The sequence below is a fragment of the Ictidomys tridecemlineatus genome, chromosome 11 (assembly GCF_052094955.1).
Source record: "Ictidomys tridecemlineatus isolate mIctTri1 chromosome 11, mIctTri1.hap1, whole genome shotgun sequence".
NCBI classification, from domain to species: domain Eukaryota; kingdom Metazoa; phylum Chordata; class Mammalia; order Rodentia; family Sciuridae; genus Ictidomys; species Ictidomys tridecemlineatus.
Genome location: NC_135487.1, coordinates 122,609,917 through 122,625,672, shown reverse-complemented (window position 1 = coordinate 122,625,672; position 15,756 = coordinate 122,609,917). Strand labels below are relative to the sequence as shown.

The 15,756-nt window shown below is 38.7% G+C and overlaps 1 protein-coding gene across 1 annotated transcript in view; it reads left to right on the top strand.

Annotated features, from left to right (window-relative positions):
• Positions 1–15,309, top strand: part of Fcrl2 (Fc receptor like 2) — a 29,008-nt gene extending 13,699 nt beyond the window's left edge. The window contains exons 8-12 of the mRNA XM_078027232.1: positions 11,999–12,026; positions 12,900–13,018; positions 13,246–13,314; positions 14,934–14,962; positions 15,059–15,309. Coding sequence (XP_077883358.1) covers positions 11,999–12,026; positions 12,900–13,018; positions 13,246–13,314; positions 14,934–14,962; positions 15,059–15,097 — 284 coding nt within the window. The 3' untranslated portion in view covers positions 15,098–15,309. The remainder of the gene's footprint in view (positions 1–11,998; positions 12,027–12,899; positions 13,019–13,245; positions 13,315–14,933; positions 14,963–15,058) is intronic.
• The last annotated feature ends 447 nt before the right edge of the window (positions 15,310–15,756 follow it).

The window sequence follows — 15,756 nt, the reverse complement described above, 5'->3', positions numbered from 1 at the left end:
GAGGGTCCTTGGGCCACTATATAAATTAGCCATATTCAAATCATTAATTTTTGAGCTCTGCATAGCATTACAACACATGGACAGGAGTTTGGCTATAGTGAAAACAATGTCGTGTTTTATTTTTGTTAATCTCCTCTCTCCTAAAATGAACCACTCCTATGCTGTCCTCATAGTGGTGCAATTTTCATTTTTTTCTTTAAATCTTTAAATAAATTAGGTAACAAATCCACAGGGCAAAACATTCAAAAGATATCAAAGTAGCTGGGTGTGGTGTCTCATGCCTTTGATCCCAGTAACTCAGGAGGCTAAGGCAGGAGGATCCCCAGTTCAAGGCCAGCATGGGCAATTTAGAGACACTTTGTCTCAAAATAGTAAGTAAAGAAGAGCTGGGGTGTGGCTCAGTCAGTCTCTGGGTTCAATCCCCAGTATCACAAAGAAAAAAAAACAACCCATACCAAAATATACAGTGAAAAGTGATCATTTCTCTCACTCACTTTCCTGGGTCTCTCTCAGTTCCTTTTCTCAAAGGCTTCCACTACCAGCAATTTCTTGTAGATTAGCAATATCTTATGTAACATGCCATCTGCTATGTATAACTTAGCATATTTACGGATATGATTTGGGGATGTTGCATATTCAATACACACATAATGACTCTTCATTTGTTTGTTTGTTTACTTATTTTTGAGATGGGATCTTGCTATGTTGCCAGGTTGGCCTTGAATTACTGGGTTCAAGTGATCCTCCTGCCTGAGCCTCCAGAGTAGTTGGGACCACAGGCAAGTGTTAACCACACGCAGCTTCACAACATCTTGTTAAAGACTGAGAAGTGTTTTACTTAAGCATTCATCATAATTATTTTAATGGCCTTTTAATGATGGCTGTTTAGGTCACCTCAAGTCATTTTCCATTATGCACAATGCTACATGTGTCAATGGATCCCTAAGAATAATTCTCTATAACATAAACTGACAATGGGCTGATTAAATGAGAAGAGGTATGCAAGTTTCTTAGGTGCACCAGGGTTTCAGAAGAATGAAAAGTGAATAAATACACGAAAAAACAGTGAGATTTAAGAGCTTGTGTAGCCTCTTTATATGGGAGGAGGGAGCAAGGATACAGGCCACTTAGGGAGAGTTAAGTGGTTTTTAGGAAAGATGAATGGGTCCTGTTATATTCTGAGTGCATCTCCCAAAAGTTCATATGCTAGAATTTTTTATATGTTAACCCCCAAAGTCATAAGTTAGTGATATTTAATAGTGAAATAAGAGAGGCAGGGCCATTGGGAGATAAATAGGGTTAAATGAACTCATGATTGTGGGGATTCCCATGACTGCATTAGTGACTTGGTAAAAAGAGGAAGCTAGAGACCCAAGCTAGCATGCATGCTTGCTTGGTCTTACCATGTGATGACCCCTTTCATGTTACCATGGAGCAAGAAGACTCTTAACAGGAGCTGGCACTAAGCTCCTGAACTGCCCAGCCTCTAGAACTATGAGCTAAATAAATAAACCTTTTGTTTTTTTAATAAACCATCCCGTATTTTGCTAAAGCAACAGAAAACAGACTAAGACAGGCCCTTATAAGAATAGATGATAGATGATGTGTCCTGCTGATTTCTAGTCTTGCTCTCTTCTGATAAGAGTTTATTTTTCCTGGTTTATGAAACTCCTGGGACTGATGACTGGGGTGTTCCCTTTGGAGAATCAAGGGAGTTAGGAGAAAGTTCCTCTCTGCATCCGCTGTTCACTAGGTGCTTTCTGATTGAAGCCGTTGGTATGCTAAAGAAGCACATTTTCTAGGGGCATTTCCCCAGATCCTTCAACACCTTCCTAACCTGATGTCTCTAGTGAAGCATTATTCATAGTGGTTACGCCAAATCACACTCCCGTGAGTGTACTTTACTCACTCTCATTCTTACAAATACTTAGGAGTCATATTGACAGGAAGATAGGTTTACTCCAAAGCACCTTTCAGGAAGTCAGAGGAGAACTTTCTCTCTCATAACTCTATTTTGGGGGTCTCAGGGGCTCAGAAAACTTTTCTAAGCAAAGTGGGACAAAAGACAGGGGATAGGCATATGCAGATGTAGTTAACCAGAATCTGTCATTCGAAAACTCCCTGCTCTCTGTCCTTGGCATGAGGAAGTTTCTGTTCTCAGCATGAGGAAATGCAGGTGACAGAAAAAAGTTATAGGAAGTTGCCCTTATTTTCAGAGGAAGTTTGTTTTATAAGGAGATATAATTCCTTATTTCATGATCGACTAGCCATTCAATGTAAGTTTTTGATTTTTGTCTCCTTGTTAATTGAGAAACATTGCTGCCTTATAGTTTTGTTGTTGTGTTTTTGGTACTAAAGATTGAACCTAGGACACTTTTTACCATTGAGCAACATCCCTGTGCCTTATAGCTTTTATTTGAATCTCTCTTTTTAGTGAGCTTTCTGCGCATGCCCTTTGAATTTTTTTTAATATTCTTTTTTATTGCAGTATATTGTTATTATTGTTTTAATCTCTTTTTTATTCCAGTTTTTATTAGTGCATTATGAATATACATGATAGTTGTGTTACCCTTGGGATACCCAGTTGAAGTTCAGGTTCTTGATGTCCTGAACAAAGAATTGAGCTGGACACACAGAAGTAACAGAGTACAGATTCATTTAAAGTGAAGATAGCACTCCAGTAGGTAGAATGGAGGGGGCCAAATGCAAGAGAGAAGCTCAAGGCCCCGGTGTCTGGAAATCAGGGTCTTATGTCCTGGCACAGGGTGTCCTCTTCCCTGTACAGACCTGATTGAAGACCTTACCCCATTTCTCCCATTGATTGTCTTATGAGATCTGATTAGAAATTTTCCAATTTCCCCCCATTGATTACTTTAGAAAACCTAATTAGAATACTGCCCACTTGACTTCCTTCCCTCGGTCATTTCAAGATTTGAACCTGTGGCAAGAGTTGTCATGGTGATGTCCTCAGTGGCAAGAGTTGTCATGGTGATGTCCTCAGTGGCAGGAGTTGTCATGGCAATGGGTTTTATGATAAACAGGATCAGGACTTCTGTCTGGTCCTTCACCAGCTTCTTTTTAATACTCTGCCTCTGCCGTCTTGGTGTCCCTGAACCCAACAGTAGGGTTCATCTTGACATCATACATGCATGGAATATAATTTGTTCCATGTCAGTCCCCAGTACCTCCTTCCTCTGCCCCTTCTCCCCGCCCCTGGTTTCCCCTTCTCTACTCCCAGGCTTTTCCCTGCATCTATTTATGGTTTTTATGAATTTGTTCTTTATAGTAATACAGATGGAATTCACTGTGGCCCTTTTACATAAGCACCCTGCATAATTTGATCAACCTCATTTCACTGGGCTTCCCTTTACCACCCCTACGCTACCCTCCCCCTCCTTCAATCTTTCTTCTCCATTCCTCTGATTCCCTTCCATTTTCATGGTGTCCCCCCCCGCCCCCACCCACAACCTGCTTTTATTTTGCTCTAGCTTCCACACATGGGAAAACATTTGCCCTTTGACTTCTGAGACTGTCTTACTGCACTTAACATGATGTTCTCCAGTTCCATCCATTTCATTCTTCTTTATGGCTGACAAAAACTCCATTGTGTATATAGACCACGTTTCTTTATCTATCCATCATCTAACAGACATCTGGACTGGTTCCATAACTTGGCTATTGTGAATTATGCTGCTATAAACATTGATGTACCTGCATCTCTATAGTATGCAGATTGTAATTCTTTGGAATGGGATAGGTGGGTAATACAGTGGTTCCATTCTTAGTTTTTGAGGAATCTCCATACTGCTTTCTAGAGTATGAAATAATTTGCAGTTCCACCAACACTGTATGAGTGTATTTCCCCCCTACATCCTTGCCAGTATTTATTATTTTTTTGTATTTTCTATGATTGCCATTCTGACTACAGTGAGGTGAAATATCAATGTGACTTTGATTTACGTTTCCCAGATTGCTGGGAACACTGAACATTTTTTCATGTATTTGTTGTCCATATGCATTTCTTCTTTTAAGAAATGTCTGTTTAGTTCTTTTGCTCATTTCCTGATTGGGCTGGTTTAGGAGTATTAAGTTTTATGAGTTCTTTATATATTCTGCATATTAACCCCCTAATCAGGAGTAACTGGCAAAGATTTTCTCCCATTCTGTAGTCTCTCTCTTCATGCTCTTTATCATTTCCTTTGCTGTGCAGAGGCTTTTTAATTTAATTTGATGCTGTTTCATGTATTAATTACTGTTTTTTTTTTTTCTTGAGCTTTTCAGGTCTTTTAAGGAAGTAAGTGCCTACACCAATATGTTGGAGTGTCTATGTTTTCTTCTTCCAGTTGCAAAGTTTCTGGTCTAATTCCTAGGTCTTTGGTCTATGTTGAGTTGATTTTAGTGCAGGATGAGAGAGAGGGATCTCATTTCACTATTTTACATATGGCTTTTTAATGGATCACACTTCACTATTTTAAATATGGCCCATTGTTGTTTGTTAAAATGGTTGTCTTTCTCCAACATATTTTTCGGCACCTTTGTAAAGTATCACATGACTGTGTCTATGTGGGTTTGTCTCTGCTTCTTCTGTTCTGTTCCATTGGTCTTCACGCCTGTATTGGCGTGAAAACACCAATTACATGGTGTTTTGTTACTATAGCTCTGTAGTATAGTTTGAGGTCTGGTATTGTGATGCCTCCTGCATCTTCTTGCTAAGGATTGCTTTGGCTACTCTGGGTCTCTTATTCCGCCAAGTGAATTTTAGGATTTTATTCCTAGTTGTAAAGTATGTCATTGGTACTTTGATGGGGATTGCATTGACTCTTTTTAATGCTTTTGGTAATATGGCCATTTTGACACTATTAATTCTGCCTATCCAAGAACACGGGAGATCTTTCTATCTTCTAAGATTTTCTTGAATTTTCTTTCTTCAGTATTCTATAGTCTTTATTGTAGAGGTCTCTCACCTTCTTGGTTAGATTTATTCCCAAGTATTTTATTTTATTTTATTTTATTTTTTAAGGTTTTTGTGAACAGGACAGTTTTCCTGATTTCTTTCTCAGCAAATTCATTACTGGAGTATAGGAAAGCAAATGATTTATGCATGTTGATCCGACATAGTGATACCTTACTGAATTTGATTATCAGCTCTAGAAGTTTTCCAGTGGAGTTTATTGGGTCTTCTAGATATAGGATCAAGTCATACGTGAACAGAGATAATTCGACTTTTTCTTTTCCTATTTGTATTCCTTTCATTCCTTCTCTTGCCTGATTACTCTGGCTACAGTTTCAAGAACTATGTTGAAGAGTAGACATCTTTGCCTTGTTCCTGATTTGAGAAAAAATGTTTTTAGTTATTGTCCATCCAACATGATGTTGGCTTTGAGTTTTTCCTATGTAGTCTTTATAATGTTGGGGTAATTTCCTTTTATCTCTAACTTCTCCAGTGTTTTTAATATGTACAGGTATTGGATATCATCAAATGCTTTTTTCTCATCTATGGAGATGATAATGTGCCTCTTGTTCTTAACTCTATTCATGTGGTGAGTTACATTTATTAATTTAATGTATCTGACCAATCTCACTTTCCTGGGATTAAACCCACTCAATCATGGTGTACTATTTTCTTGATGTGTTTTTGAATGCAGTTTTTCTAATATTTTAATAAATACTTTTGCATCTATTTTTCACCAGGGACATTGGCCTATAGTTTTCTTGGTGTGTCTTTGGTTTTCATATCAGTGTGATACCGGCTTCATAGATTAGATTGAGGAGTATCCCTTCCCTTTCTATTTCATGGAATAATTTAAGGAAGATTGGCATTATTTCTTCTTTGTTTGGTGGGATTTGGTGAGAATCCATCTGGTCCAGGGCTTTTCTCAGTTGGAAGTCTTTCAATTGCTGCTTCAATCTCCTTGCTTGATATTGGTTTGTTTACATTTTTATATTCCATGGGTGAATTTGGGTAGATCATAGAAATTTATCAATGTTTCTTAGGTTTTCTGTTTATTGAAGTATAAACTTTCAAAATAGTTTCTCATGATCCTCTGAATTTCAGATGTATCTGTGGTGATATCTCCCTTTTCATCTCCAACTTTGTTGATTTGGGTCTTCTCTCCCTTTTTTGATTAGTTTGGCTAAGGGTGTATCAGTCTTGCTTATCATATCAAAGAGCCAACTCTGTTGCTTTGATCCTTTGTATTGCATTTGTTCTCAATTTTATTAATTTTGTCTCTAATATTAACTATTTCCTGCCCTCTACTGATTTTTTGAACTCATTTGTTCTTCTTTTATTAGGGCTTAGAAATGTAATATTAAATTATTTATTTGAGATTTTTTTTACATACATGACAATAGTGGAATGCATTACATTCATAATTATCCATTCACAGCACGATTTTTTGTAGCTCTGTATATAAAATATGTTCATGCCAAATTATGCTATTATATATGAACTGTCTTTTTTTGCATTACAATTCTTAATACACCTTTATACCACAATTTATCATATCTCTGTATATAAAGTATGTTGACACCAAATTCACATCTTCATACATGTATTTTGTATAATGATGACCATCACCTTCCACCATCCTTGGTTTTTTTTTGTTGTTGTTTTTTTTTAATGTAGGCCCTCAATTCTATAATCTTTCCTCTTAGAACTGCTGTCATACTATTCCAGAAGTCTTGGTATGTTGTTTCTCTGTTCTCATTTGTTTCTAGGAATTTTTTTTATTTCTCCTTTGATTTTGTCTATGACTCACTCCTCTTTTAAAAGTATATTATTTAATCTCCAGGTATTAAATGATTTGTTTTTATCTTGTTAATGATTTCTAGTTTCATACCATAATGGTCTAATAAAATGCAAGAAATTATCTCAATTTTTTTTTTTTTTGGTAACTGCTAAAACTTGCTTTTTGTCCTAAAATGTGGTCTATTTTAGGGATGGTGAGATTCACTGTGGTATACGTGCTCTTTGTCTATTTAGGAAGGTTTTTTTTTTTTTTTTTTTTTTTTTTTTTTGGTAACTGCTAAGACTTGTTTTTTGTCCTAAAATGTGGTCTATTTAGTTTCAGGCTCAACTGAGAGGAAAGTGAATTTAGTTATTGATGGGTAGAATATTCTATAGATGTTTGTTAGGTCTATTTTATTGATAGCATTGTTTGGTTCTGAAGAATCTTGGTTTACATCTGGATGACCATCTATTGGTAAGAGAGATGTTTTGAAATCAGCCAGAAATATTAAATTATGGTCTATTTGATTCTTTACATTTAGTAGGGTTTTTTTAAATGTGAGTAGATGCATCGAGGCCATTTTGATTTATTTATGATGTTTTATCCAGACTTTATTCTCCTTTCATTAACTATTCTTCTAGTGAGGTTCAGCCATATGCTGGCTTTGATATTTACCTTTCATTTCTTCTATATAAAATATTTCACTTGGTATACTTTGTAGTGCAGGTTTAGTGGTTACGACTGCTTTTAGTTTCTGTTTGTCTTGAAAATTTTTTACTTCTGCTTTGATTCTGAAGGGTGGTTCTTCTGGATATGGTAATCTTGATTGAAAATTGTTATCTTTTAATGCTTTATATATTTTATTCCAAACCCTCTTGCCTTTTAGGTTCTGGGTTGAAAAATCAGTACAAATTATAATCGGCTTAACTCTAAAGGTGACTTCTTCTTTTTCTCTTCTGGCTTTCAGAACTCTATCCTTGGTCTGCAGAGCAGGCATTTCAGTTATAATGTGTCTTAGAGAGAGTCCTTTTTGATCTGTTTATTTGGAGTTCTAATTTTCTGTTGCATTTGGTTTTCCACTCATTCCTGAGGTTTGGATTTTTTTTATTATTCATTGAAAAGATTGTGTGTTTTTATTTTAATTTTGTTCCTTCATGGATGCTAATGATTCTTAGATTTGGTCTCTCAGTGTTATCACAGATTTCTTGAATATTCTGATCTCAACATTTTTTTCTCTATCATTGACTCCACTTTCAAAGTTACATATTTTGCCTTCAAGGTTTGAGAATCTGTCTTCAAAGTGGTCTAGTCTATTAGTGATTTTTTTCAACTGAATTTTTAATTTTCAGGATTTGTGTTTGGTCCTTTTTCAGCATCTCTATTTCTTTGTTGAAATGTTCTTTCACTTTCTGTATGTTCTATCTTAGTTCCTTCCTTAGATCTTATTTAGTTCATTGAACATTTTAATTATCAACTTTCTAAATTCTTTTTCTGGTGTTTCCTCTATTCTGAGGTGTCCGTGGGATCAGTGATGTCGTGAGGTACTTGGGATAGCTTGCTCTCTTCATTTTTCATATTGTTAGTATTTATGCCCATCTCCTGGGATAATTCTTTCTTCTACTTTTATGGGAGGGATTTTTTAGTGAGTTGTTTTTTCTTTACTGTGTGTCCTGGGTTGGCTAAAGGTCAGTATTTTCACTCATTTTGAACTTGCTACTATGTTCTGTCTCTAACATCACATTGAGAGGAGATACTGGTCCCCAGGAATTATAGCCACTTCAGAGCGATGCCTTCTACTAATATATTTTTTAAAAATACTAATAATGTTCTTCTGCAACCCACTAAACTATTGTTCTTGGTCAGTTTTTTTTTGGGGGGGGGAAGTACTAGGGATTGAACTCAGGGACACTCAACCACTGAGCCACATGCCCAGCCCTATTTTATATTTTATTTAGAGACAGGGTCTCACTGAGTTGCTTAGCACCTTGCTTTTGCTGAGGCTGGCTTTGAACTCATGATCCTCCTGCCTCAGCCTCTGGAGCCACTGGGATTACAGGCATGCACCACTGCGCCTGGTCTTGGTCAGGTTTTTGAAGTAGGTTTTTTCCTTTGTGTTTACCATTTGTTTATTCTCATCTCTGATCCAAAGGAGTCAAACTTGTTAGGGGAGTCTCTATGTAGTTTCACTGCAGGGTTTCACTTTCCCCCTTTGTAGGAGTCTCAGACCTTATTCCGATGGTGCAAATTCCAAACAGCAGAGCAAATGGGACGTGCCTCTCCCCTCTACTTTGCCGTCTTGCCAAATCTTGAAAACATTATTCATTTCCTGGTTTTTATGATGCCCATGGTTTCTCTTGAGGATCTTCCAGCCCAAGCAGAGTAGAGAGACTCGGGCTTCCTGAGCCCAAGAAGGGCAGCCTAGACATGGATCCAAAGAACCTGACTTATTTTATTCCTAGTATTCTGTGGTTTCTCCTAGTAAATATATCAGCCTTTCCTTATGTAATAGTAAAAAGGCTTTGGAGTGCTTTTGACTGACTTTCACAGTGGTATTTTTGTTAGACAAAAGAAATGGGTTTAGGTAGTCTAGTTTCTCAATCTCTCTTGTGTGCATTTGGGATTTTGTAACATGGTTTAGCATTCTCCATTTTTAGATGTTAAACAAAAGTCTCCTATTTTTTTGCAAAATTGTTTTGGATTCATATTTATTATCTGTCCAGAAATATTTTTAAGTATGTACTAGGGTCAGAATATAACCTACTTTTTTTTTTCCAGATAGCTACATAGTTGGGTTTTTTTTTATTTATTTTTTATTTAGAGACAGGGTCTCACAAAACCGCTTATGGCCTCACATTTAGTGTAAATTGCTAAGGCTGGCCTTGAACTCATAATCCTCCTGCCTCAGCCTCCTGAGTTGTTGGGATCATAGTCATGTGCCACCACACCTGCCTTTATGGATTTGCTTTTATACCATTTATTTCATAAAACATTCCCTCAGTGAAGTGAGACCTTTATAACATACCATGATGTTATGATATAAGAAGGATGTATTTGGTCTTCGTTCCTGGTTTCTACCCTAGAGCTTCCTTTTTATTTTATTTTTAAAAATTTTGTGGTACTGAAAACTGAACCCAGGGCTTCATGGGTGTTAGCCAAGCATTCCACTACTGAACTACACCTGCAGCCCTTCACAAGAGCTTCTGAAATACTAGGGTTTGCCTGAATGATGGGAGCATTTTTTTGTTTATTTACTCTTCTTTCTCTCTCTCTTTTCACCTTTTATTAATTCTTTTTAATGATATATAACATTGGGGTTCATTTTGACATAATTTTAAAGGCACAGAATATAATTTGCTCTAATTTAGTCCCAAGTATTTCCCCTTTCCCATCCTCCTTCCTCCTCCTGTTCCTGTCCTCCTACTCTAATGACCTTTCTGCTATTTGATTTTAGTTTTTTGTCTGTCTTTTGCTTTGTCTTTTAGTTAGTGTCTTGTGAATGTGAGTGACGGTGAGATTCACTGGGGTATACATGCTCTTTGTCCTTGGTTCCCGGCACAGACTTCCTAAGAGCTCTGGAATTCCCTGAGGAATAATAATAAGTTGGTCCTTGGCTGAATGGGAGATGGCTACTAGGAAGATCATTCAGCCCCACCCTGGCCACTGGGGAAGGAAGAGGAGGTAGAAATGGAGTTAATCACCAATGGCTAATGAATTCCATCAATTATGCATCCATTTTCTTTGACCATCAACTTTAGAAAACTTCCAGTTGTCAATTTTTTCTCTGCCTCTTTGAGATGAATCGTCTCCCTGCCTCTTGCCACTTGTACCACCTAGGAATGTCTATCTCAAGGATTTGAGAACCATCCATTTGAAATTTAAGCCAGAAAGATATGGCCTCTATGGCAGTACTGTAAACTTCTTAGAATTACTTTAATTTGATCTAACCATTTTGCTTTATAATTCTAAAATTCTGCTTTTATCTTTTTTAGTTACTGTCTTCTGTTTTCTCTATCCTCATTATTTTGAAAAAAACTCATATTTAATATCCTGAGATTTATATTCTTTTTTTTTCTTTTAAGAAAAAGCTGGGTGCAGATGGCATATACCTGTAATCCCAGCAATTTAGGAGTCTGAAGCAGGAGGATTGTGAGTTTGCAGATGGCCTCAGCCACTTAGACCCTGTCTCAAAATAAAAAATCAGGAGGGTTGGTAATACAGCTCAGTGATAGAGTGCCCCTGGTTTTATCCTCAGTACTAAAAATAAAAGTTATGAACACATCTAGACTTTTCCTAGTTTTGTTATGAATTACTGGTTTTGTAACAATCAGAGAATATTTATGATATATCTACTTTGGGGAATATTTTTAAATCTCTTTTGTGAAACAGCAGATCATCAGTTTCTGTTCTGAATGCTTAGATAGTAGGCTGAAGTCCACTTTAAAAATAATGTCTTCAAGAAAGAGTTGCTAGAAACATACACTAATTTCGTAGATGATTTAAAATGTCAAGCCTGATGATTGAGTAATAGTTTTGTTTGGTAAACAACGGTAGTGATTTTTTTTTATTTCCCTAAATAACAGACAAACTAATTATGAAGTTTCTCTTTCTTTTAAGCCACGGGAACTCCCCATCCGTGTGGCCATCTGTACGGAGATATTAGTCTGAGGTCCAGAAAATAGCTCCTCTGAGCACACACCTGGTACATCTATGCTCATAGGCCATGTTTCTTGTTTTGCGTCTCTCTGCAAAGATGAATGGTGCAAGGTATAGACTAACGGATCTTCTGAATGTCAATATCAAGCTTAACCCCAAGACCACTGCTGTAGGCTGAGGGTTGCAAATATCAAAACATTTAAAAATTAAGAATGGCCACGTAGAATCTAAAATGGAAGAAGAGCAAAGTAAAACTAGATCCATTGACAATTAAAATATATCTTAGAATAATTAAAAATAGTATTGTACAGGTGTGTGCATGGACAAAGAGACAATAGAACACCATAGAAAATTCATCCAGTGATGGATTCATGCAGGAAGCTCCATAGGAAATGGCATTTCAAGTCTGGGTAGGGGGTGGGGGTGGCAGATGAATTATTCAAATAATAACTAACAGTGTTGGACTAAGGAAGTAATCATTTGGATGAAATACAGTTGGTTCATTCTTCTATATCTTATGTCTTACTAGCTAATTATACACAGATAAGTATGTCAAAGCTTTAAGAGAAAAAGCTTCTGTTCTGAAATGAATGTTCTTTTTTTCTGGTTTTCAGGAGAAAGTTCTGCCATTAGTGCACCCAGGTGAGAACTTCCCAGTCAAAATTGCAACTCTGCAGTGCTCCCTGGATCGCAATTTGGAATACCTATGGGTTCTCTGTTTGTAATAGAGACCAAGGCTATTGGATCACGTGGTGTCTTCCTTTTAATACTCTTGTCTCTTAATACTTTATTACATTTATGCTATCAGAGCTCTGTCTTAGGGTGATCCACATGACTCCAGGTGTTGAGTTATTTAGGATTAAATATATTTTAATTAATATACTAACAGATATTAATGATTATCGAGTACCTATATGTATGAGCAAGTTATCATTAGATATTTAGAAGGTAAAAATATCATTATTAACTATGATTATGATTATTATCATTTGGAAGTACTGGGGATTGAATCCAGAGCCTTGAGCAACAGACAAACTAATTATAAAGTTTCTATTCCCTTGAAGCCAGAGGATCTCCTATACCCATCCATGTGCCATCTACATGGAGTTATTAGTCAGAAGTCCAGGAAATAGCTCCTCTAATCCATGCCTGATAGGCAGGTGCTCTACCACTGAGCTACATCCCCAGCCCCTAGAGGGATGGAAATATGCATAGACTAGAGTCCTATTTCCTCAAGGGATATAATATCTTATAGGAGATGTAAGATATGCACAGAGAACAAGGAAGACAGAGATAAAGTAATGAGAAAGATGCTGGTTAAGTTCTGTGAGAGTTTATAAGAGAAAAAAAAATAGATCTAGGGAGAAAAAAAATATGAGGAAGAGAAAGTCGTAGCCAAGGCAGAGCCAACAGTCTGTGTCATGGGCCATTCGGTCACCTGACGGGGGTGACCTGCACCTGGCTTCTACTCACGCTCTCCCCAGCCTCTTCCCTCTCTGTGCTCTCTCTCCCCAGGGACTACCACGTAGATAGTTCACTTTCTCACAGAGGTGCCGCCAGCCCGAATCCTCAAGGGTTCACCCACCCCAGCCCACTCCCGGACACGGAGGATCTGCAGCCGGAGTATGTCAATGGTGAGTCCCCACCAGGAGGGGATCTAGGGCTGGGACAGGGAGGGAAGCAGAAGAGACAACCAGGCGGTCTTGCCTCTCCAACCTCGGGAGGCCCAGTCACTCCAAGAAACCAATGAGTCCCTCAGAGCCACGTTGGGGGTGTGGTCGGGGAGCAGGAGACTGGGAAGGTGTGGCTGATGCTTGGACTTAACTGTGAACATCAGGGAACGTTTGTCTTCTTCCTGCAGTGAGCCCCGGAGGAGATGAGGATGTGGTTTATTCCCAGATCTACAGCAGCCAGCAGCCAGAAGGCTCAGGTAAGAAACTTCAGAGTGATTCCTGTCCGGTGGATGTTCCTTGGAAATGTGCATTTTGTGCACAACAGGCTGCAAGATATCACTTACCCTTGGAATGAATCAGGAAGGATCAGGAGGTACCTGGAGGCAGGCTCTTGTGGACAAACTGAACTAAAGAAAAAAAAAAAAGCAGAAGATCCAATAATTCTTCATTTGAATAGGACTAGACAGTTAAGGAGTATCCAGGATATAAGAAAGAGAGAAGAAAAACAGAGAAGAGTTAGAATTTCTAAAGCTATCATATCCAAAGTCCAGGAAGAATTCCCTTGGTTGGAATGGGTCATTGCGAAGCCTCTTTTTTTTGTTTTTTTATTTTTTTCAGTTTTCTGTTTTAATCAGTGTATTTTAATCATACATAATAGTGGGATTGAGAATGCCATATGCGTACATGCACATAACATAATTTGTTTAATCTCATGCCTCATTATTTTCCCTTCTCCTCCCCTCCTTCTTCCCCATCTGTTGATCTGCTCTATTCATCTCCTATTTTTAATATTATCATCATTATTATTTACCATTATTTAAGTGATGCATCTTAATCACACACAAAGGCGGGACTTCTTGTGGCCTATTCATGCGTAGACACAACATGATTTGGGTAGATTTTGTCCACAGTACCTCCCAGGCTGGTAAATGGGTGGAGATGGAGAACATCATGCAAAGTGAAATAAGCTGTGCCTCTCTCTAAGTGCCTGAAGACTTGGGATGACTCCACAAATCACCTGATCTAGACAATTGTCACTTGGACACATAGCTTTGCAGGAACCAAGAGGACAGTTCTGTGGCAGTGCAGAGTGATGACTTCCAGCTGTGGCCCTGAACCTGCCCTTTCTTCTGTGCTCTTAGCTTCTGATAGAGCCAGTGGCTGTTGGTAGCTTGGTCAATTTCCTGACCTGTGGTCACTCAACCTTTGTCCTCTGAACCTGTGAAGCTAGGTCCTCTGTTAGTGTGGATTAAAGTAGTGCCACTGTTGTTTCCTTCTGGGACCAGCCCAGCAGAACAGACCAAGTACAGTAGGGTCTACCGGGTGTTCATCTTCCAAGCTCTTGAGGTGTGGATCCGCAGTTAAGGAGAAGGAGGAGATTCAGTCCTACTATACACTTTGAAAGAAGGTGGAAAGAAACAGACAGCAGTGAGCAGACCCTGCAGCCAGTCTCCAACTGCTGGGTGACTGGGATCTGTCATCCCTGAATGTGCATTAAGTATCCTTCTCTATGGTAAGGTGAACCATCCATGGTGGATTATCTAAAAACACATAGAGGAATGACAGAAAAATGAGCCCTGGAAGGATATTGTAATGGTCAGAGAAGCCAAAAAAATAAAAAATAAAATAAAATAAATCATGAGGATAATAGCTCACAGGAAGTTGCATCAGAGAGAGGGAGAGCTTTGTTAGTAAGTGTTGGTGGGGGACATGGGGCTTGCAGTCTTATAGGAGCTCAGAGTGAGCAAATTTAATGATGGATTTTACGTTTCTATCCGTGAAACGTATCAGTTCTCTGCCCTGCCGCACACAGTCTGGGAGAAGGATATAAGCAGAGACCCAAGTATTCAGTACCATTTGTTTTTTGCCTCCACAGCAAACATCAGGACGTCTCTGGAGAACAAGGTGAGCTAGAGCCTTTGGCAGTCCCTGTGTCTCGACTTTCTTCGCCTGATTCCTTCTCTTCTGCTGGTATGTCCCACTGTTTTGTGTCTCTCCCAGGATTTCCGAGTCATCTACTCCTCTGTGAAGAAGTCATAAAGCTTGGCAGGATCAAGAGCAGATGGCTGCAAAGATAGCGCCTCACTATGGATTTGATCAGCCCCTATGCAAATGCTCAAGGCTGACCCCCTGTCTCAGCAAGAATGTGCCCCAGGGACCCTAGGCCAGCCACCTCGCGTCATGATTTTTATTCCCATCAACTTCCCTCCCCAATATTTTCTCTTATTCATTAAATATTTCTTGAACTGCCACTACATCCCAGGTACTGCGAAGTCAATGATCTCTAGATCTCAAATCATCAACGTGAAAAGACTTGAACATGAGAGGCAAGGCCTCTCCTTCTCCTCCTCTGAAGTGAGGACAATAGAACCATCTAGGGGCTTCTTTTTCCTTCCCAAACTAGAACTCGGTCACCTTTTGCCCCCTGGAGACCTCACTGATAAACGGAATTGTCTCTTGCTTTTGTGAGAACTTGACAGGGGACTCTGGGAGGAAACGGCAGCCTGGGGTACTTGCCACCGTGTCCGGGTTCTGGAAGGTTCAATTTTACATCAGTTTAAACAAACTAACAGGGGGGCTTACCATGTTTTGAAGTGTTCAGTGTTGTGCATCGATTCCCACAGTGTGGGCAGTAGGAGCACAGCGTTGGAGCCCTGCGGTGTGGCCCCAGTCCCATTCCCTTCCAGTCGGGCAAACTA